Here is a 22778-nt window from a genome sequence, read left to right on the forward strand (position 1 = left end):
GCTGCCACACGGTCCCAGCTGTCCCAGAGGAACAAGGTGATTGTGACACTTCGTCCCCATCGCTGGGATGGAGAGTTTGCCTCTCACCCTCCTGCCGTGGCTCAGGGACAGCTGGAGCCCCATCCCCGGGGGACATTTTAAGCCATTCCCAGCTCTGGCAAAGACAGAGGCGCAACAGAGCCCTGGCTCCCAAATCCCTGCCTGGAGCTGCACCACACCCCAAAACCCCCCCCGGATCCACCTTCCAGCCTCAGCAGCCAGAGCCCCTCGCTTTGGGGAATTGCAGTGGGAACTGGGAATGTGTTCCATGCAAATTACAGCCCTGAGCCGGGACAGCCCCCGGGCACCAGCAGCGCGTCAGCGCTCGCGTTGCTCACCTGCCCAAAATACCTGAACCCCAGGGTCCCCCTGGCCTGGGGCGGGACTCGGCTGGGTCACCCCACTGCAGGGCTGGCCCCGGGGGTCCCTGGGCAGGATGAGGTGGCCAGGGATGTGGGGCAGGCGGTGCCGTGGGGCCCATGGCAGTGCCAGTTCGGTGGGTGCCACCCTCGCATCCCACACAGGGTCTGGGGCACTTTGTCCCCAGGGCAGGGGGACACCGGAACAGGAGGGTTCGGCAGGAGCAGGCAAAGCCAGGCCATGGCTCCATCCTCCCTGGGGGAGAACAGCGGCTTTGCCATCCCAGTTCCAGGGCTGGGAGCACGGGAGGTGCCGGGCGCTGCGCACCGGAGGAGGCCCCGGGCGGTGCCCAGGTAACTCACGGGCTGGGGAGCATCACCTGCGGCCTGATTTCAGTCATGCCTTGAGAGCGAGAACTCCCCAAACCGAGGCATTTCCAGGATATTCTTGTTTCTGTCTCAAAGGGTGAGTAACTTTTAATGAGGGAGGACTAATGATCCCTCCGGGCCTGGGCTGTCACCGCTGAGCCACTGCCAAGGCACACGCGGGGCTGAGGCCGGGGGCTGGATGGGCCCCAGCGTGTCCCCCTGGCCCCACGGTCCTGGCAGTTCCTGGTGTGTGCCCCCCGTGCCCCATATCCCCCTCTCTCTCCCAAAGCGTTTGGAGCTTGGTGGTGGCGCCAAGGACAGGGAAAAGAGAAAAAAGGGGCTCTGAGCAGGGTGACCTTGTCCTTCCATGTGTGTGCCTTCCACAGCCCCCGTCCATGAGGGTTAAAGACCTGCAGCAGCAGGAAACTGCCCCAGCCAGGAGATGGGCTTTCCCGTGCCTCAGTTTCCCTCTGTGGTCCAGCACGAGGCCTGGGGTGCAGCGGGTGGCAGGAGGGGAGTGACTGTCCCCATGGCCTCAGCAAGGACCGAGAGCCCTTGAAAGGCCCATAAATCACTCCCCAGGTCACCAACCCCAGGCTCAGCAGCCTCCAAGGCAGAGCTCCCGGCTTTCCCAAGAGGAGCGGCCGGAGCAGCAGTGGGACAGGGTGTCCTGGAGCTGCCACCACCCTGGTGTCACCCAGGTGTCACCCGGGGCCCAAACACCCAAAGCAAAGGGAGCGGCTGTGCTCCCTGCCAGGCCCAAATTAGTGGCACTGAGATGGGTCATCCCCCGCCACAGCTGTCAAGGCACAAGTCATGCCAAGAAAAACTGCACGTGGTGTCACCGGGAAGCCACCGAGCCTGGGGACACACAGGTCATGCTACCAGGGGACAGGGATGTCCCCAGCCAGTGACACCCCAGGGGAGATTCAGGGGGGCCACATCAGTGCTGGGGCCACGTTGTTGCTGTGTCCCTGTCCCCAGAGCCTGGCGGTGCCGTGTCCCCCCACTCCCCGGGCAGCATTTTGCAGCAGCCAGGCGAGGTGACGGGTGCCATTCCCCAGCCCTGTGTCACCTGCAGTAATGACACCCTGCGCTCCCTTTCATCTCAGGGCCTCCCGGGTGTCCCCTCTCCTGTAACATCGCTCATCATCCTTTCCAGGATGGGATGTGGCCGAGGCGGGCGTCCAGGGTGGTGACACAGGACCCCAGGCTGAGGCCCCAGGGAGTGACAGCACAGTGACACCCCCTCATGCCATGCGGTGGGTGCTCACAATGCCCCTCGTGCCAAATCCCACCTTGCTGTGGCCAGCACGGGGAAAACACCTCTTTGGACAGCTGCAGCCAGCACAGCAGCCGGTGGCACTGCCCCGGGGACTCGGGTGACCCGCCAGCAGCGGTGGCACCTCTGGGATGGGCTGTGTGCGAGTGTGCGGAGCTGGACAGTGAACTCCAGTGACTGGGAGGTGTCCAGGAACTGTGTTTGCCGAGGGAGGATTTGGACACGGCCTGGAGAAGGACTCCACCTCCTAAACCCACAGTGGGCACGTGGACACGGGCATGTGCGTGGGGATGGCAGCGTGGGCGTGGGGACGGTGACGAGCGTGTGGGGACAGCAGAAGCTGTGCATCAGACGGTGGCCGTTTGCCCGGCCAGGGTGGCCTTGGGGGCGCCTGGCATCTGCCCGGGGACACTTTGCGTCTGCGTGGGGACAGCTCCGGGGCAGCCACACGCGGCTGTGCGTGGCACAGGCAGTGCCCGCACGGCGACAGCTGCTGCGGGGACAGCGACAGCCCGGGACACGGCTGACGTGAGCGCGGTGGCGGCGGCAGGGCGCTGCCGTGGGAGCGGGAGCCGCGGTGCCCCCACCCCGCCAGCCGCGCTGCTGCTCCCCCGGGGCGACGCTGCGTGACGTTGGTGGCTCCGGGAGCAGGGCTTGGTCCCTCCTGCTTGCTCAGGGAGTTGGCACACGCCCTGCTTAATGCCGAGTGGGACGGAGCCGGTCCCACGCGGGTCACGGAGTCCCCGAGGTGTCTTCACCTCCAGGCTGAAGGGACTTTCACCCGCTGCCCCACTCCCGCAGCTCTCCCAGCTCCTCTGCCCCGGTTCCCCCGCGGACCGGCCCCCCACGGGCACGAGGGGCTGCCGAAGGTCCCCAGCGCCCCGCGGGGCTCAGCTCAGGTGGGGGGTTCCATCTCTGCCCCGCTCCTTCCCGTGCCCCCGGCTGGGGGTGTCCCCGCTCCTCCCCGCACACGCGGGGCGCGTCCGGCCCCACCCGGGCCGAGTTCCCCGGGGACGGGGCGGTGACCGTCGGGCAGCCCCGGGATGCTGCCGGCCCCAGATCCGTGGGGCAAGCGGGGTCACGGCATCCCGAGCCGCCGTCCCCCCGCCCAGCCCCTGTCCCACCCCCATATCTCCAAAGGGGCTGTGCCACCCCCGTGCCACCCCCGGGAGGCAGGATCCGCCCGCGTTTCACCCCAACGATGATTGTTCCTTAATTGCCAACAAAACAAACGAATAAAGCCCGGGCCGGCCCTGGCTGAGCTGGAAGGAAACGGCTCGGGTGCCATTCCCAGATTCCCAGCGCCGGGTTCGCTGCCCGCGGCTCTTTGGGATAATCGTTCGGTGATGGAGGCTAACGAGCGGCTCAGCCAGTCCGGCCGGAGCGCGTCAGCTCTTTCCAGTGAGCCGAGGTTTTCTCCGCAGCCAGCAGCACCTCTGTCCCCTTCGGCCCGGGCAGCAGCAGAGTCCATCCCAGCTCATCCCAGAAGGATCTGCAGCGCCTTGTCCGTGCCGTCTCCAGGTCTGGATCCTGCCCCATCGCCCTGGGCTGGATCCCAGGGGTCCCCCAGGCCCCGCGGCCATGGGGGGCTCAGTCCGCAGTCAGCCCTTCCTCCTGCTGAATCCCTCTGGCTGGACAGATCGATGGATCCTGATCCCCAAAGCCATTTGGCCCCTCTCAGCCTCTTGGGAAACCCTTGCTGATCCAGCTTTTTGCCAGCAACATCAAAGCAGTTTTGCAATGAGAGGCAGATGCCTGATTTTTAAATCAAGTTCCTTGGAAAATCGCTTTCCAGCAGAGCTCCCCTTGTCCTGTGCCTCACGGGGAGTACCGGGAGCAGCCAGTGGAGAAGCCTGGTGAAGTCACACGGTGTCATGTGTGGGAGCCAGGGAGAGAAGCACCACAGCAGGAGGAGCATCCCAGAGGGGGGACCCCGGCAGAGGGGACTCCAGCCCCCCTGGGAGCCCCTCTGGCTGTCAGGGAATGGGGAGGATTTCAGAGGGATCAGGGCTCAGGACAGCCCTTCCCTTCTCTCCTCTCTAACCCCAGCTGTGGATGCTCCTGACCACCCCAACTCCCCCAGCTCCTCTTTCTGCAGCCAGCTCCAGCTTCCTGCAGCAAACCCTTGGGATGTGGCAGAGGCCTTGGCTTCCCAGACAGTCTTTGCATCTTGGAACAGCTCTGTAGTGCCTTCCCTGAGGTGGAAAGTCCCAAGGTGGATGTTTGGGAGTTTTCAGGGGACTTCTTGCAATAAACCCCTGTGAGGGTGTAAAAATACATCAGCACTGGCTCATCTCCCAGCGGGGCTCATGGCTGATAAGGATGGATCCCAGCTCCAAGAAGGAACTGGGGAAATGGGAGTGGCCACTGCAGGTGTGGAGCTGGAGTTGTTCCGTCCATCCCCAGGGCACCAGCTCAGCAGGGAGGGCCCTGCTGGAAATGTCTGCAGGGTGAAACGCTGCGGAGAAATGAGCACTGCAAAAGGGACGGGAATTGTTGGGATGAAAGGAAGTGAGTGGCCAGAGGCCGGGGACACGTCTGGCCCCGGGAGGAGGCGGTGGCTCAGCTGAGAGCTGGGCCACGCACTGGGATTGAGGGGCTGGGTCTGAGCTCCTGGAGCTCCATCGCCCCAGGGTGTGACCCTGTGTCTCCTGGGTGCCAGGGCTGGCACACGGGGATCCTGGGGACTCTTGGCCAGGGACCAGGGCATGGGGGAGCTGGGGGTGTCAGGATGGGGACACTGAGCTGTGGAGTGGCAGGCCATGGGATATCTATGGGGTGTCAGACCATGGCACATCGCTGCAGGGAGAATCAACGGGGTGCCAGCCTGTAGAGCCTCGATGGGCATGAATGGAGCATCAGACCATGGGGCATCTGTGGGGCACCAGGGTATAAATGGAGCATCACTGGGGCATCAGATCATGGGGCATCTGTGGGGCACCAGGGTATAAATGGAGCATCACTGGGGCATCAGGTCACGGGGCATCTGTGGGGCACCAGTTTATAAATGGGGCATCACTGGGGCATCAGGTCACGGTGCATCTGTGGGGCACCAGGGTATAAATGGGCATCACTGGGGCATCAGGTCACGGGGCATCAGTGGGCATGGATGGGGTATCAGTGGGACATCAAAGGGCACCAACGGCGTATCAAAGGGCATCACGGGGCACCCTAGGACATCCAAGGGCGCTGGCGTGGCACGAGTGTGACTCAGGGGACACCAGGGACACCCCGGGGCACGGCGGGTCCCCCCGGCGCTGTCGCTGTCGCCCCGTCCCCCGGGCGCGCGCCGGCCCCGCCAATCACGGCCGGGATTCCCGCGCGCCGCGGGGGCGGGGCTGCGCCGGGCCCGCCCCGCCCATCGCCCCGCCCCTTCCCCCTCATCGCCGCTTCCATTGGCCCCGGTCCAGCCGCGCTCCTCCCGCTGGGCCCGGGCTCGGGCCGGGATTGGCGGGGGCCCGGGCCAATGGGGCGCGGCGCGGGGCTATATAAGGCGCGGCGGGGCGCGGGCGGGCGCAGCGCTCGGCGGAGCCGGTGGCGGGCGGGGGGCGGCCGGGGCCGGTTCTGTGCGAGTCCCTGCGGGCACCGACCGCGCTCCCGCCGCGCCCCGCGCAGCCGCCCCTCGCCGGCTCCACTCGGGGGAGTCGTTTTTGGGTTTGTTTTTTTTTTTTTTTTTTCTTCTCCCCCCTATTTTTAAGTTTTCCTCCCGCCTCCCCTCCTTGCCCGGCACTTCCGGCTGGTTTCCGGGCGGTCTCCGGGTGAGCGGCTCCTCGGGCGGCGGGGGCGATGCTGGAGGCGGCGGCGGCGGCGGGGCCCGCTCCGGGCGGCGCGGAGCAGCGCGGGAGCCGCTTCAGCGTCCTGACGTGGGAGCAGGTGCAGCGCCTGGACCAGATCCTGGGGGAGGCCGTGCCCATCCACGGCCGCGGAAACTTCCCCACGCTGTCGGTGCGGCCGCGCACCATCGTGCAGGTGAGCGCGGGGGCCGCGGGGCCCCGGTGGACTCTGCCCCGCTCCCGCGGGGGTCAGGGAGAAAATAAAAGTGCTGAGGCGGCGATAAGCGGCCCGGCGGGCCCCGAGCCAGCCCGGCCGGGCACCCTCGGCCTCCCCCCGCCTGCCCCGGGCGGAGCGGGGCCATCGAACGGCTCGGGCGGGGAGGGACCCTAAAGAATCCCCCATCAGCCTTGCCCGGCCATGGCTCTGCACGGGACACCCCCAGAAATCCCACTGGGTGTCTCAAAGCCTTGTGCAAACGCTGCCGGACTCCCGGCAGGCGTGGAATTCGGGAAGAGCTCCTGGTTCCAGCCCCCTGCCATGGGCAGGGACGCCCTCCACTAGAGCGGGTCGCTCCGGGTCCTGTCCAGCCTGGCCTGGCTGCTCCAGGGGGAGTTAAAAGTTTTGGGGGGACTGGCCCCCATCATGCTGGGGATGCTGTGTGCTCTGCTGGCCCCACTGCCCGCTCCTGGGGGTCCCGGTGGGGCTGGCCCCTGCCAGGACCGCAGCAGGAGTCCCCAAAGCTGGAAGGACCCTCCGGGAGAGCTCACCCCATCCCTGGAGCTGCTGCAGCTTGTGCCGTGGATCCTGCTCGGCTTCCTCCCCTTTTACGTGTTTACTCCTCTTTTTGAGTTAATTTGTTGCCCTCAGAAGCAGTGGGATGTGTGTGGCCGGGGCAAAAGTGGCTTTTTTTGGAGCTGCTTCCACGAAATGGCTTCGTGCTGGTGGACATGTTGGGCTGGTGTTGGAGGAGGCAGAGTTGTTAATTCAAAGGCCGGATCAAATGTCCGTGGCCTTTGATTTCTGGGCACCCCTGGCTGAATCCTCCAGAGCCTGCTCGAGACTTCAGCTTGTTCACGAGCTCCTCTTAGCTTAACCATCAAGTAATAACTGTGATTAATATTAAACTAACAATGTAGCTCGAATGAGCTGATGCATATTCATATTTGGGAGGCGACTTCATTCCTCAGTAATGACTCATCAAATGTAAAATCGGGCATGCTGGCTTCTAATTAAAAAGCCTATTCACGGTGCTAAGACCCAACTGGCTTTCACAATAACCGGGATTTCGGAGCCTTAGCTGCTTGAGAAATAGTTAAGAGTTAAGCCTGGGAGATGGAAAGGTGACATTTGAAAGGCTGGTTTGTAATTCCTCGAGTTCCTGCCGCATCCGTCGGGGCAGGAGCAAGAGCTGGATTTTGGCTGCCGGAGCTTTGAGCTGAATGACAGACGGGAGCTGCAGGCAGCACGCTGCCCTGGGCTGGGGCTGCACCACGGCCCTGAGCACCAGCGAATAAATATTGCTGCGGTTCTATTCCCAGTGTTCCCGCCTGGCCCCGAGCTGCGGCCGGCCCGTGCCGGGGCTGCCCCAAAGGATGCAGCCAGCAGCAGCTTCCAACACGGCCCAGCTGAGGGCTCTAATTGCGCCCTGTGCTGGCAGACCCTGTGTTTAGGGCTGACTAAGCTGGAACAAGTAACCCAAAAGGCAGTTATTTATCCTGTTGTTGTTGTTGTGGGAGGTGGGAAGCGGCAGGTCAGGACGCAGCAGGATTTGCTCCTGCCTGGCTGTCACAGTCAATTATCCCGACCGCACGGAAGGTGAGCTGCTGTTTTGGGAAGCAGGTCAGCAGCTGCCTAACCCTGGAAATATCCAAGCCTCTGGGGGAAAATGCAGCCCTGGACCCACTGCCTGCAGCCGGCGGGGACGGGCTCCAGGTGAAGGTGGTGGGTGGAAGCTCCCAGGGAAAGGTGGAATGCTCTGCTCCCTGCTGCTCTGCAGGTTGGAGATTTCTGGGATGATTTGGGACCACACTGACTTGAGCAATTGGGTTTTTTCCCCTGTTTTCTGAATATATCTCACACAGACAGACCTGGGGAACTGGAGTAAGCTTGGAGCTGATGGGTCTGGAATGCTGCAGGTCCTGAGCCGTGCCCACGTAGGGGTTAAGCAGATGTTCTTGGGGTTAGGACATTAATCTGGAACGAGGTCTTCTCCAAGCACTGGGCCCAGCTCTGTGTCTAACGCTTGGTGACCTGTGTCTTGCCTGTCCCGGCCTGAGAGCACCGAGCTGTGTGACTCCAGGGGCAGGGCTGGAGCCGTGCCTGGGCGAGTGACTCCAGCTGGCAGCAGGCACAGGCCAGGAGCTCCCGGGGTCGCCTGTGTGACGTTTGTGCACTTTGGGGGAATAACCCTGGGAGCCTTCTAGGAGCAGGTTCGTTTTTCCAAACTATCTGCCTTGGAAAACAGCTTCTTGTGCTGGCTGTGCTGGGTGTGACCCGGGGCTGGCAGTGGGGAATGGTTCCCTGGTCAACTGTTGCCTGACATGTGACTGTCACCACTGGCCTGGCCAGGAGCCCGGCTGCTGGGGTGGCTCATGGCAGGGACGGGGGAAGCACCACCAGGGAACCTGCCTGTGAGCCCTGCCAACCTCCCAGGTGTCAGAACATCCCTGGGGTTCTTCTGGGATAAAGGCAGCAGACCTTGCTGGTGGCCCTTGGAGCGGTCACCGGGGGTCTGGGGTGTGATGAGGGTTTTGTGCTGCAGTCCCTGACCTTTTGTGTGTTCTTCCCTCCAAACTAAACCCTTGAGGGGCAGTTTTACTGCTGCTGAGACCAGAACTGCAGCTCTTCTGGTCTGTCCCAGAACTGCTCAGGCCCACCAAGAGGGTCTGGCCCTTGTGATGCAGCTTTGAATTGAAATTGACATTGTGGGCAGCCAGAACTCAGAGTTTGTGGGGCCTCTCAAACTAGGGCAGGCTCACAGGGCCGAAGGGCCCGGTCAGACTGGCTCTTGGTGATCCAATTTGTCCATTTGTGTCCCAAGCTCTGGCTCTTTCAAGCCGTGACCTTGCTCTAGGCTGACTGGTTGGGACTCCCAGGAGAATGGGAAATGGCTGGAGGGGAACACGGAAGCAGGATGAGAGGTGGGAAGAGCTTCTGCTGGAAGGTGCAAACCTAATCTTCCTGGGATCTTTGAGCCGAGTTAAACTCAAATTATAAGCTGGTGTCCAGATAGTTTATTTTATGGTCTTGGGGGTTATTTTAGCCTCCTGCTTGTTAAGTAATCGGGCAGGTGATTCAGCTTCCCTGTAAATGAACAAAGCTTTGGAGGGGCTGCTGGGTGTGCCAGGAGTGAGCAGGCAGCATTAAAATCACCGGAGTAACACCCGTAAGATGAAAGCTGCCTCTTGTGCTTGATAGCACGCCAAGCTCAGCACGAAGCTCTGACACACTGGAAATTGTTAGGATACACTTACTAGTTGGGACATGAACTTGCATACGCCTGGCTGGGGCTTTGGAGCTGCTCTGGCATCTTGATTTGCCTTTAATGAATCTTGACAGGCCGAAGGGATGGCTAAAAGGAGTGAGCCACCCTGATTAAATCCATGGGGACTGCTGCAGACTGGGCTGTCACCTCCTGTTTGGGGTCACCTTGGGGCTGGCTGGTCTTGGCTTGGTCACTGCAGCTGGGAGGGGGTGAAGAGGGCAGAGACCACCCCAAAAAATGGGGTCAGGGGGCCTCTCCAGGTCAGCGTGGGGAAGGCAGGGAGAGCAGACACTGCCCTGGTGGCAGAACAGCTGATCCTGTGCAGTCAGATCTCTAATGCCAGGGAATAAGTAAAGGAGAGCCACCCCCAGCTGCTGGCAGGACTTGGGATCCTTTCCAAAGTGACCTATTTCCAGTGGATTAGCTTTTTATTTTACTGTCTTGCACTGGAGTGACCCATATAAGCACCAGGAGTGAATCCTGCTGTCCCCAGGCTGCTCCAAGAATTCCCTCTTGCCTCTCACTGCCTCTGTCTCTGTCTCAGGTTGTCCGCAGCCGCCTGGAGAAGAAAGGAATCCCAGTCCACAACGTCAGGCTGAACGGCTCAGCGGCCAGCCACGTCCTGCACCAGGACAGCGGCCTGGGCTACAAGGACCTGGACCTCATCTTCGGGGTGGATCTGAAGACAGAAGACGTTTTCCAGCTGGTGAAGGACGTGGTCATGGACTGCCTGCTGGACTTCCTCCCCGAGGGTGTCAACAAGGACAAGATCACGCCCATGACCCTGAAGGAGGCCTACGTGCAGAAGCTGGTGAAGGTGTGCAACGAGACCGACCGCTGGAGCCTCATCTCGCTCTCCAACAACAGCGGCAAGAACGTGGAGCTCAAGTTCGTGGACTCTCTGCGGCGCCAGTTCGAGTTCAGCGTGGACTCCTTCCAGATCATCCTGGACTCGCTGCTGCTCTTCGGGGAGTGCTCGGAGACGCCCATGGCCGAGAGCTTCCACCCCACGGTGACCGGGGAGAGCATGTACGGGGACTTCGAGGAGGCCATGGAGCACCTGCGCAGCCGCGTCATCGCCACCAGGAACCCCGAGGAGATCCGGGGCGGGGGGCTCCTCAAGTACTGCAACCTCCTGGTCAGGGGCTTCAAGCCCAAGTCCGAGGTGGACATGAAGGCGCTGCAGAGGTACATGTGCTCCAGGTTTTTCATAGACTTCTCCGACATCGGCGAGCAGCTGAGGAAGCTGGAGGGTTACCTCCAGAGCCACTTTGTGGGCATGGAGAGCAACAGATATGACTATTTGATGACCCTGCACAGGGTGGTCAATGAGAGCACGGTCTGCCTCATGGGACACGAGAGGAGGCAGACCCTGAACCTCATTGCCATGCTGGCCGTGAGGGTCCTGGCTGAGCAGAACATCATCCCCACCGTCACAAACGTTACCTGCTACTACCAGCCGGCCCCTTATGTCAGTGAAATAAACTTCAACTACTACGTGACCCACGTGCAGCCCTTCCTGCCTTGCAATCAGTCTTACCCCACGTGGCTTCCCTGTAACTGAGCCAGGACAAACTCCAGGGTCTGTCCTCCAAGGTATTTCCTTGCCTTGGGGGGCTTGGGAGGGTGGGGAGGGGGAACGCGATAAAACCGACCGACCTTCCTAGAACTGCAACAAAAGGAAACTTCCTGGACTCTCGCTCGAGCGTCTCGTTCCTGGGATTGTTGGGACGAGGCTTGTCTGCTGTACACTGTGATGGGAGGTGCAGTGTTATGAAATGACTCCTGATGGAATTGTGGAGGCAAGGGGGTGGGTGGGGGTGTGTGAGGGGAGACTGTAGAATTACGCTAAGGTAGAGCTGCACTGCCCTGAAATGGATCTGAATTGTGGTTTGTTTTTTTTTAGTGCAGGAGGCGTTATGGGTGTGCAAACTTGTGGTTTCTGCAGAGAAGCCAGAGTGGCTAATTCCTTTGAAGGACCAAAGAATCCTGTTAAAGTGCCTGTAACAATACAAACACAACTGTACTGTAAACCTTTATTATTTTTTGCGGGGGCTGACGGCCCAGAGCTTGAGTGGGGAATGTCTGAAGAGGAAAATGTTTCTGTCGTGGGTGGGGAGGGTCGCAAGATCATTTCTTATCCTGGCTGAGGCCAGAGCAGGTTCTGTGTCTGAGGGGTTTGGGCATGGCTTGCTGCCTGTGAAGGACCGGCTGGAGCCGAGAGGGGCTGCATAACCCGGGGGGGATTGGAATTGGCTACATGGAAATCCTGAAACTGGGAACACTGGGGAGGGGGGAGTGCGTGGTGGGAAATGCTGTGCAGAGCTTGCTGGAAAAAAAGGCAGCAGGGACCTACACATGGATTTCTTCAAGCTCCCAAGTCTGCAGTGCCAAAATATAGTTGAGTTCCTAAATGATGAGACAGATGAATTGTCCAGGAGCCTGCCCCAGGCTGCCATACCTAATCCTGTATTTTCTAGGGGAATTTGAAATGCTGCTCTTCCGATTTTTTCTTTTTTTTTTCTTTCTTTTTTTTTTTTTTTTTTTTTTTTTCTTCTTTTTTTTTGACATGCAGTGTGATTTTAATGCACAAAGCCAGAGGCCAGCTGGGCCATCGGGGAAGGTGAGGCTTGTCCTTTGAAGCACAAACCATCCAGGTCACTGGTCAGTCATTTCCAGCTGTCGCTGTGTCCTCCAGGGAGGTGGACAGACCTCTTCCCTGCTGGAGATATCCCTTGGGCAGGTCCTCTCTCCAAAGCAGCCTATTCCCAGCTCGGAGTCCCTCTGTGAGCCACTGATAGCATTTGAAATTCATTCTCTAGCTAGAAATGGAGCCTGGGGGAGGAACGGGGGGGGGGTGAAGTTAGTTGGCCTTAGGAAAAAAAAAAATGTCTTCTGAACAGACCCTCTCGTGTTTCGGGGGTTTGGCTCTCTCAGTCCGATGTGGCTTTGAAGCTGTTGGGTGTCCGGAGCACAAAGGGTTTTTCACGGAGGTGCCTGGCTTGCCGTGCCCGCGGCACTCTCAGATTTCACCGAGCAGGGAGGGAGAGGCGGGCACGCAGCAGGCATTCCCTCGGGATGCTGCTCCGGGGGCGCCGCGGCTTCCTGGTGCTTCCTCCGAGCCCGACGTACTCGAGTATCTTTACTAACTTGTGGGTTTTTTGGTTTTTTTTGTTTTTGTGACAAAACTGTAATAGCCGGGCAGATTGAAATAAAGACTAGATCCTTGGAATGTGTATAGCCAGATTGGTACCTTTCTTGGGGTAGGGGGTGGGGAGCAAGGGGTGGGGTGGCTCTTCCATTTTATCTGAACTAACCCGGCTGGGCTGGGCCCGGCCGGGGCTGGGGCAGCGGCACCGGCCCTGTGGTTGTTGTGGGTTTGAGCTGCCTCCCTGCAGCGCAGCTCTGCCTTCACGGCCCAGTCCCCAAACTCCCCAGAGCCTCATCCCTGTGCTGGGAGCTTGGCATTTCCCAGTGCGAGGTGACACTGGTTTAAGGGCTGCTTTCGGGAGCCTAAGTGTGCCACTCCGGTGGCTTTGAGGAAGGTGAGATTTTTTTTCTGGCGTTTGGAACTGAGCATAGATGCCATGTAGCATGTTTTTTACAGGCTGCTCCTACCCACAGACACACTCAACTGAGATTCCCTCCTCCCCTTTGAGATGTCCAAAATGATCCCCTATAGCTCGAAAGGGCGACCTACCGTTGAGATTGCACTTTTGATTTATGGCGTGTGCGTGGGGGGACTCTTGTGAATGGGTTGAACCTGAATTTTTCTAGACCTTGCAGTGATACTGTGCTGCCTCCTGTGAGGGGGCAATTGGAAGATTCCAGTCGCTTGAATGGCACTTGATTTCTTTTTTTTTTTTTTTTCATTGTTTTGTTTGTTTCAAATGTCTTTTTTTTCCTACACCTGTATCACTTGTCATGCGACGGGCTTGACATAGACTCACTAGATTCTTTAGAATCTGTTACAAATAAATACAGTGTATTCAAATTTGTTGAATCATTTCTGTTTGCTTATCCATCTGGGTAGGGCGATGAGGAGATGACCTGACCCCGCTCCCACCACAAACCAGGCACTGGGCAGCTGGAAAGGGGTGAGCTCCTGGTTCTGGTTCTGCCCAGGGCAGCTCCGCAGCTGTTGTCCGGTCACTCCTGCGGCTGGGGGAGGTTTGTTTTGAGCGCTGCTCTCTGGTGTTGTGCGTTGTCCCTTCCCCTGGTGCTCCTCGTGCTGCTGGAGGGGGATGGTGGCCGGAGGTGCCCGTGGTGGGGGTGGCTCTGGGACACCTCCCTGCTGCTTTCCCGGGGCTCCATCCCCTGCTGCTGCAGGAGCCGAGGTTCGGTTCTGGTGTGTAGCTGGCCCAGCTGCAGGCTGTTCCCCCCGCAGCAGGAGAGGCTGTGGCGGGTTTATCTCCCAGGAAAAGCTGTGCTGCTGCGGCCAGGCCAGATTCCCGTGGGATGCCTGGCAGCCGGGTGCAGCTCCTCCAGCCCTGGCTGCCCTCCAGCCCAAGATGAAGTTTCACTTCCCCCTGTCAAGCTCCAGGCAGTTCTGGTTCCACTGCAACAATGGAGCTGACCATGTGCCAGTCCCTCTTTGGGACAAACTCGCTGGCTCTGCATCTCCAAATTTTTACAGTCCCGGGCCAAAGCTTGCCTCTGACAACGGGGCTGGGGTGTTATTGCTGGGCTGGCACTGTCAGGGTCCCTGTCCCCCTTGAGCAGGCTCTGCCTTTGGCAGGGCTCATTTCTCTCCAAACCTGCTGGGTTTGGAGATGTTTCCCTCTGGCTGGCACAAACCCAGCACGAGCTCCTGCCTTTTCCAAGTGTGTCTCACGCACAGAAGCAGCCCTGAAGTACCTTAGTCCCTCAGCTGTCTTCTGTGTGGGTGGCTGGTCCTGGTGTTGATGAGTGGTGAATAAGCTGCCTCTGGATTTGTGACCCTGAGCAGAGCAACAAAAGCCCTGACAGAGTCGGCTGGGCATTGTTGGAGTGGATCAGGCCACACAAAGGGATGTTGGTGGAAAGTACTCGCTGTGATCAGAAAGGAGCTATCAATGTTTACAGCCGAGATTCCGATCCCTCTTTTGTTAATTGTCCTATAAAAAAAAACAAACAACAAAACCTATATCTTTTCTCACAGCCTGTAATCTGTCATTATTTTCCTCTGTGAGCAGAGGGGGTGATGGAGAAGTGAGGGTGTGCCTGAGGCTCTGGTGGGTGAAATTCAGACTCGGGTGATGCTGCAGTGCTTCCCTGAGCCCTGGCTCTGAGGCCAGGCGTGTGCGGGGTGGCTGTTCCTTTATAGCCGCTGTCTATAAATACAGTCCCTTTATTTAGCCCCGTGGTCTGGGCAGTGCCCAGCTCGGTGAGTGGAGCTGGGGGAGGGTGGGACAGTGCCGCACGTGCCCACAGCTCCTCTGCCCAGGGCTGCTGCTGCCCCGGGCCTGCAGCGGCGTCCAGGAGCACTCAGCCTTGCAGCAGCACGATCCCTCCTGGGGCTGCCGATGCGGCTCTTACAGCTGCAGCTTTTTCTCCTGGCAGGACACCTGGCCGTGCTCCAGGCTCACTGAAACGGCAGGAATTTGTCTTGACTCCAGCATGCAAGAAGCATCTTGCTCCAGCCCTGCTGCTTCCAGCCGTCCCTAATCTGCTGGCCCCGTGCCGAGGGTGGCACCGGCTCTGTGCAGGCGGCTTGCTAGACCCAGCACGGCATTTAAATTTTATTTTAATCTCTCTATTTGGCTTTTTCCTTGCGACGTGCCAGCGTTTCTCCCTGGCCGCCCTTCTCCTCCTCCTCCTCCTCCTGGTCCCCGGGAGCAGCGGGGCAGCGCGGGTGTGAAGGCAGCTCCCGGAGCTGCTGCAGCCGCAGAGAACAGCCCGTCTGTGTGGCTGCTCTTGCCATTTATAGCCGCGTTCGGGGCTGCAGCGCTCGGCTCCTTGTGCTCCGGCACCGCTGCCAAGCACGGCACAAACGCTCCATTGATTGTCCCTGCCCCGAGGGCTCCTCGCTCCCGGGCCGGGGCTGAGCTGCCCAGGGATGGCACAGCCCCTTCCCTGCCTGCCCCGAGCCCCGGGGAAGGCCGAGGGCGAGAAATGTGCGGGGACTCTGCTCTGGCATTGACCCTCCAGCCTTATCTCCTGGCCCTGCTGCCGGACCTGGCTCAGGCTTCTCTGCTCCAAGCAGGGTTTGTGCTCCTGTTGGAATTGTGGAATACCCTGGCTTGGAAAGGAACCACACAGATCATCAAGGACAACCCCAAGTGTGTTTCTGAGAGTTGTCCAAACTCTTCCTGAGCTCTGGCAGACTCGGTGCTGTGACCACTTCCCTGGGCCTGTTCCAGGGCCCAGCCATCCTCTGGGCGTAGAACCTTTAAAAAGCTTTTTTTTTTTCCTTTTTTTTTTTTTTTTCCCTTTTTTTTTTCTCCTCTGTACATGGAGTATTTGCTCTGTTCAGCTCCAAATACAGGTTGCCACAGACTTCTTGGCTAACAGCTCCCTGATTTCCCTGACAACCACCTTCTCTCACCTCTGACTTCTTGGATCCAGCCTGGAATGAGCAGCTCAAGCATTCCCACCCCTCGTGAGCCATCACAAGAGGAGATCAGCTCCTGCAGAGCCTCTTGCCTGCTCCACAGCATTCCAGCTTCCCCCTAACCCCCAGCGTGCCGGGTGCCTGCTCATCCCGGCTCCTTTTCCTTGGAGGAACGAGCCACACGTGGCCGAGCCGCTGCTGGGCTGGAAGGTGCTGTTGGTTTGCTGCTCCCTCGCCTGGGTGGATCCCCGAGCCCGGACACACATTCCAGCCTGTAGAAACACGATGGCTGTGACAAATTTGATTGAAATCCTCCGCTGGCATCCCGAGGTGTTCGGAGGAATGATTGACAGCCACGGCAGAGGCGTTTCCTGAGGAGAGGAGGAAAAGAAATCAATTGCCCTGTCACCGCAGCCTCGAGGTGTTGCACAACGGAGCCGCGAGAGGGGCCAAGGACGGGCCGTCCTTGCGCTGCTGTCCCTCGGCCCTGCCGGGGGAGATGGTGACATTCCCGGGAGGGAGCGGGGCTGGGGGTGGGACGGTGGCTCCGGAGCCGGGGAGAGGCTGGAGCGGCGCCCGGGGCGGCGCAGGGCGGTGTGAGATGTGTTATCTCTCTCCGTGCAGGTGGGAACTCGCATTTTCGCTGCCAGCGCAGGGCTCCCATCCCCGGTGCCAGCAGCTCGGTTCCCTCCCAGCGCCGCAGCCGTTCCCACCTCTCCCCGTGCCGGCGGATGGGGCCGCAGCCCCGGCTGCTCGGGGCGGTTGATCCTTGCCCTCTCCACCACCACGGTGTGTTTGCTCTCCTTATCTTGCCCCTATCGAAGCCCGGGCTCGGCTGGAGCACTGTCACCCTGCCTTCAAAGGCGCAGGCAGCGCTCCCCGGGCTGTTTGCGTGGCCTATATTTTTGCCTTGTAATCCAAGGAGGGGATGGAGGTACGGACACCCCTCCAGCCCTCCTCCCTTCCCCCCTAGCCGGCGTGGCTGGAACAGCTGATTACTTGAAGCATCCCTCCACTAATGTGCAATTACAGGTGGCTTGGGCTGAAATCCCGGCTGAATCCGCGTGTCCGTGGCGTGAGTCACCTAACTACTGCTCCCCTGCGGGATCCTGCGCATTCCTTAAGGACTGGACAGGATGGTTAACGCGCCACGCACCAGCCACCCTTCCCGAATGTCACCAGCGCAACGAGTTCGGCCAGTTTCTGCCTGCGCTCCTCCTTCCCCACAGCCCTGCATGGTGCTGGCGGTTCCGACGGCCAGGCTGAGCACCCAGGGGTGATCCCCCTTCCCGGGGGATTTTCCAGCAGGGCTCGGGAGGAATCAGTCCCTCAGAAGATGCTGGTGGGGGTGTTTCAGCTGAGATCAGAGGCTAAAAACCCCAGAGTGTGGATGGTGGGAAGGCAGGACAGGCACCGCCCTTCCCTCCGGGGACAGAGGGAGGGATGGCAGAGCCCGTGTCCCCTTCCCCGCAGCCGGGCTTGCTCGCGGCACGGGCAGCTCTGGGCTCGGGGAACGTGTCCTTCCAGAGGGGACGGGAGCCTTTGAAGCCAAGCTGCTCATTTGGTGCCGCTGTTGCTGCTCGTGCGGTGACGGAGGGCACGGGGTGAGTAAGAGCATCCTCAGCACCGCCCCACGTCACAGCTGAGCTCAGCCCGGGAGGGGCCGGCCCTCCGCCCCACTAATGCCCCGGGAATTGGAGATGGTCGGCATTGCTAATGGCACTAATTGCCCGGTGCTCATTGAGCCGATGATTTGCTTTATCCAGGCAGGCTGAGTTACCCCATCGGCCCCGAGGCCATCCCGGGCGTGCAGAGAGCCAGGAGAGACCGGGGGGGTGGAGGGACAGCAGCCCCGAGACGGCTGGGGGCTGTTGGTGGATGAGAAGCTCAGCAAGGCCTGGAAACGTTCGTTCGCAGCCCAGAAATGCAGCGGTGCCCTGGGCTCATCCCACAGCCTGGGCAGCAGGGGAGGGAAGGGGGGATAGTGCCCCTCTCAGGTGAGACCCCACCCGCAGAGCTGCCCCAGCCCTGGGCCCCCAACATCAGGAGAAGGTGGAGCGGCTGGAACAAGCCCAGAGGGGGCCGCGGAGATGCTCCAAGGGCTGGACCCCGCTGCTCTGGAGCCAGGTACTTGGGATGAGGGCCTGGAGTGCCGGGACAAGGGGCAATGGCTTCAAACTGACAGAGGACAGGCTTAGGTTGGATATGAGGGATAAATTCTTCCCTGTGAGGGTCCCTTGGCAGCTCCAGCAGCTCCCCACAGCCCCAGGTAAGTGCAAAGCCACCGGCAGCTGGGAAGAGCCAGCTCCTGCCCCCAGGCCAGCTGATGGCAGCGCTGGTGGGTTTTAGGGGAGGCTGCCCAGGGGTTTGGCTGCCAGGGCTCGTGTCTGCGGGCAGGCAGGAGCTGCTCTGCTGCCCAGGTCAGCGGCTCCTCACTCACCATCACGTGGGTGGGAGGAAGGCTCATCCCGCAGCCGGCACTCCCTAAACCTTGGAAAGCCGGGATTACCGGCATTATCCCGTAATTGAGGAAATCCCCCCTCTCATTAGCCCCGCCAGTGGCTGTTCCCTCCTTCCTGCTCGGGGCGGGGGTCCCCTCTGCTCTCCCAGCCCAGGACCTCTCCAAAGGCATCCCCAGGCTCCAAAAGACCCAAAATCTCTGGGGTGACCCGGAGGGAAAACCTTTTAATTGTCCCTTCACAGGGCACGGGCTGGGAGGAGGAGGGGAGGGGGCAGTGGGTGCTTTGTGATGCCATCTGCCCCGGGAGCTGTGTGGGGTCAGCGTGTGCCCGTCCCCTGCGCAGCCCCTGGCACGTGTCCGCGGCGTGATAAGGACAGCCGAGATAAGGACACGGATGTCCCTGTGCTGTCTTCCCGCTCCCTGGCCCCAGGCACGGGGGTCTGATCCAGCCTTTCCCTGTTTCCAGCTGTGCCAGGGCTCAGCCAGGTCCCACTGTCACAGCCCCTGTGTCCATCCTGCGCTGGCACGTCCTGGTGCTCACGGAGAACTCGGATCCTGGCCCACATCATCCCTGGTTCGCCTCCCCTGCTGCCTGGTGGGGTGAGGCGAGCCCCAAAATTCCCCTTCCCAGCCCTCTGAGCCCCAGCCCAGCGGCGCAGCACCCCCTGCACCACCAACAGCCCCAAAGCCAAAGCAGGAACGGGATATTTGCTCTCAGAGGAACTGCTGGAATTTCTCCCAGTGACTCCATGGCTTGGACAGCCCCAGCTGGAGCAGGTAACAAATCCCCCTTGTCATGGCCTGTTCTTCAGGTATTTCAGGATTACGCCAACCTCTGCGTGCTGTGCTCTCCCAGGCCGGCTCTGTGTGCAGGGCAGGAGGCTGCAGCTCTCTGGGGTTATTTGTGTTCATGGCTTTGGGGTTATCGGGGCCCAGGAGGGGACAGAGCGACATGAAAATGGCTTTGGGTTAAAATGCAATTACAAGCCGGGAAATTGGGGGGTTCCTAAAGCACAGGAGGCACCGTGGGTGTGAGTATTGTGCCCAGCTGCACTGGGGGTGAGCTTTAGTCAGGTTGGCCCCAGCCAAACCTGCAGGTGTGCAAAGCCCAGTGAGGCTTTTACCCTTTAAATTGACTTTTGAGGCATTTTGCTGCCTGCTTTGAAAAGCCAGGCCAGTAGGAGGAAAATAATGTGGCTGTTTCTCCCCCAGACGGATCCCTGCGTGTCCAGGCCGGGCTGTTTTCACAGGATCATGGGATGGTCTGGCTTGGAAGGGACCTTAAAGACTTTTTGGTACCACCCCCTGCCCTGGGTAACCTGTGCCAGGGCCTCACCACCCTCACAGGGAGGAATTCCTTCTAAAATCTGATCTAAACCCACTCAGTTTAAAGCTATTCCCCCCTTCTCCCACTTGTCCTTGTCTCCTTCTGCTGCAAAGCCCTCAGCAGCTCTTCTTGAGTGGAAATGCAGCTCCATCTTGGCTGAAATTCTGGCAGAAAGTGGGGATTGGGGTTAAAATCCTGGGCTGAAAGCAGAGCAGGTGGTGGGAGCTCAGGGCGCTGAGATTCTGGGAGCTCATGGTGCAGCTGAGGTTTACATTTGGGATGTTTCCAGGCTGGTGAGCGGATCCGTGGCTCAGCCTTTCAGACTTTGACTCCCAGTCACAGGAAGGATTTTACAGCTTTCAGGAAGAAGGGAGTGGGGAGAACACGTCCCTGCGATCCCCTTTGGAGGGCTTTGGAAGGATGAGCAGAGCTCTTTGGGGCTCACCCCGGCACCGAGTGTCCCAGCAGCCAAAGGAAACACCAGGACCTGATCCAAAACCCTCGCCGGGAATTTTCCCATCTGCTGCACCGGGCTGTAGATCAAACCTCGGGTGACCTGCGGGGCTGACAAAGGGAGAATGGACTTTTGGGGTTTGTTTAATGTCCCTGGGGCTGGGAAAGGACGTTCCCAGCCCGGATCCTGTCCTCCCTTTGTTCCTGGGTTGGGCACTGTGGCGCGGAGCCCCAGCAGGGCCTGTGCTGCCCCGGCCTTTCAGCCCTTTCCTCCGGCAGCTGGGCTGAGCCCGCTGGGTTTCGGTGCTCACGGGGATGTTCAGGGGCTTCAGGACAGTCAGTGTGGCTGAGGATGTAATGCCAGCGTCTCCCTGGGGACACAGGGAGCAGAGGGGAGAGGATCTTCCCCAAAAAAGGATGGAGGAGGATCCACTCCCAGCCCTCACAAGGCTCCGCGTGTCCCACAGCCCCAGCCCAGCTGGGAACACTGGGATGAGGGTTTCCCCAGCAGGACACGGGCCGGCTGCGGGAGGAGGGCGCAGCTGTGTGGGATTTGGGCACAGCTCCCCCCTGGGAGCCGGGTTATCAGAGCGCCGCCGCTCTCCCCGGGCAGCGATAGCACAAGGACACGCCAGGCTCCTGGGGACACAGGGACCTCGGGGACAGGCTGCCGGCTTTGCCTATCACAAGGCAACGAGCGGAAAACAGGCAGGGGAGATAAACCCGGGGCTCCACGTGGGAGCCCCGCCGGCTTCAGCCAAACTTTCCATGGAAATCGGCGGCACTCGGGGGCAAAGCTTCACCCGCGGGACGCGGGCAGGGGACACGCCTTGTCCCCGCATCCTCCGGCTGCTCTTCGCTCACCAAAGCTGTGTTGATGGATGGTGCTGGTGCTCCCCGCGGAATGGGGTCTGTGGGATGCAGAAGAGGCGGTGTCCCAGGGCCGGCTGTGACGCCCGTCCCGGGAGGCCGCGGTCCCACAGCCGTCCCCGCGTGTCCCTCCGGTGCGTGTTTTCCTTGGCAGTCCCCGGGCAGGAATGTTTCCCGCTGCCGAGAGAAAGTGGAGGCAGGAATTGCTGGAATAGCGACAGGCTGAGTAACAGCGCTAACTTTATTCTCCGAAACAAAGGGCAGTGTCCCGGCGCCGAGCGCGGCTCCCGCTCCCTCCCGGCCGTGCGGGGGCCGGGCTGGGGGGTGCCGCGGGGTCCCTGCCCCCAATTCCTGTCCTGGGGACCCCCCGGGCCCGGCTCCCACCGCAACCCCCTCTGCTGCTCCCGCCAGCCGAAAGGGCGATTCCAGGAGCACGGAAAGGCTGGGATTTCCCTCCCGGGGGCTTCCCAGGGCTTCTCCCTCTGCAGGTGTATCCCCAGCCTATCTCTCAGGATTCCGGGGGGCTGCGAGCCTGGTGTGGACATCACCGAGCCCTGAGCAGGCCGGGCCCGTCCCGCACTCCCGGGGTGCTGTAGGGGGGTCCTGACCCCCTGTGCCCCGCCCGGGGTGATTTCTCACTGTGGAAGTGGCCGAGGAGGGGGTCCCCTCCCCAGAGCACAAACCCCACGGGCTGTGGCAGCACCTCCCACCCCGAGGAGGGTGCAGACGGGCAGAGATCATCCCTGGAATGCAGCCCCGGGCCCGTGGTTTCCCTGCAACCAAGAGCAGGGGGGTGGTGGAGCAGGATCCGTCCCTGCGAGCAGCCTTGGTGCCAGGGCCGGCCTTGGCTGCAGGGCTCGGGGCAAGGCAGCGCTTTCCAAAACAAATATTTGTCCAGCGCAACAACACGTGGGAAAGAGCAGGAGGATTTGCTTCCCGGCCCAGGGGGAGGTTCCCAGGGAGCTGAGCTCGGCCGTGGGGGTTCAGCCGTGCCCTGACCTGTCACTGAGCTGAGCTGCTCGGGGTTTGAACCTCTTTATGCTCCGTGGCTTTGCACAAAACGGGTTTTAATTTGCAGCCCAGAAGGGGAATCGCTCTTGGATGGACTCAGAAAATCCATCTGGACGTGAGGGAGGGGGTGTTGAGGAAGAGGTAGGACTGCACAATGTCCTGGCTCTGCCCTGTATCTGTGCCAGAGAATCTCAGAGACCCCAAATCTACCCCCAAATCCTCCCGCGTGTGAAGCTGAGCAAGGTTGTGCACTGACAGCCCCGAGGTGTTGGAAGTGGGTGTTTGGATGCTGGATGTCCTTCCTCAGCGGTGCCATTGTCCCCCCAGCCCCTCAGCCCCCAGTGACAGTGCTGTGCTTGGGGGGGTCCCATCCACCATTTCATTTCCCCAGAATTCACCTCCTGAGGCTTTTCCTTGTGTCCCTGGTACCTTAAAGCCCCGTTTTTCCAGCGCTTTTAGAGTGAGACCATCCTGCGCTGAAAATCCCTCCTGCTCTGCCCCCCAGGGCAGTGACACAGCCACCTCCCAGCTCGGAGTGTTCCCCACCCGCCCAGGTTTGCTTGGAAGTGCTGTAGGACACAGGGAGGGACCCCGTGCAGAAGGCAAAGCTGAGGCAGCAGCACTGAGCCCCCGGGACACCCAGGGACACGCAGCAGCCCCCCAGCTCCTGCTCCTGCCTTGGCACAGGGCAACGAACCTGGAGGGTCAGCGTTAATTGGGAATTAAGGTACGGAAAGCCCCGGGGTGAGGCCGGGGTAATGGCCTGGCTGCTCCCACCAGGGCACCAGTGCCCGGGGTGAGCTCTTCCTCCTCCTCT

General features: G+C 60.6%; 1 protein-coding gene across 1 annotated transcript; it reads left to right on the forward strand.

Moving 5' to 3' along the window:
• Positions 1–5586: 5586 nt before the first annotated feature.
• TENT5B (terminal nucleotidyltransferase 5B) lies at positions 5587–12543 on the forward strand. The gene is made up of 2 exons (XM_066204468.1): positions 5587–6018; positions 9852–12543. The coding sequence occupies exons 1-2, from the start codon at positions 5836–5838 to the stop codon at positions 10869–10871; spliced, it is 1203 nt and encodes a 400-aa protein (XP_066060565.1). The 5' UTR covers positions 5587–5835; the 3' UTR covers positions 10872–12543.
• The last annotated feature ends 10235 nt before the right edge of the window (positions 12544–22778 follow it).

The sequence above is a fragment of the Chamaea fasciata genome, unplaced genomic scaffold (genome assembly GCF_029207755.1).
Source record: "Chamaea fasciata isolate MVZ Bird 193981 ecotype frontalis unplaced genomic scaffold, bChaFas1.0.hap1 SCAF_26, whole genome shotgun sequence".
Taxonomy (NCBI): Eukaryota; Metazoa; Chordata; class Aves; order Passeriformes; family Sylviidae; genus Chamaea; species Chamaea fasciata.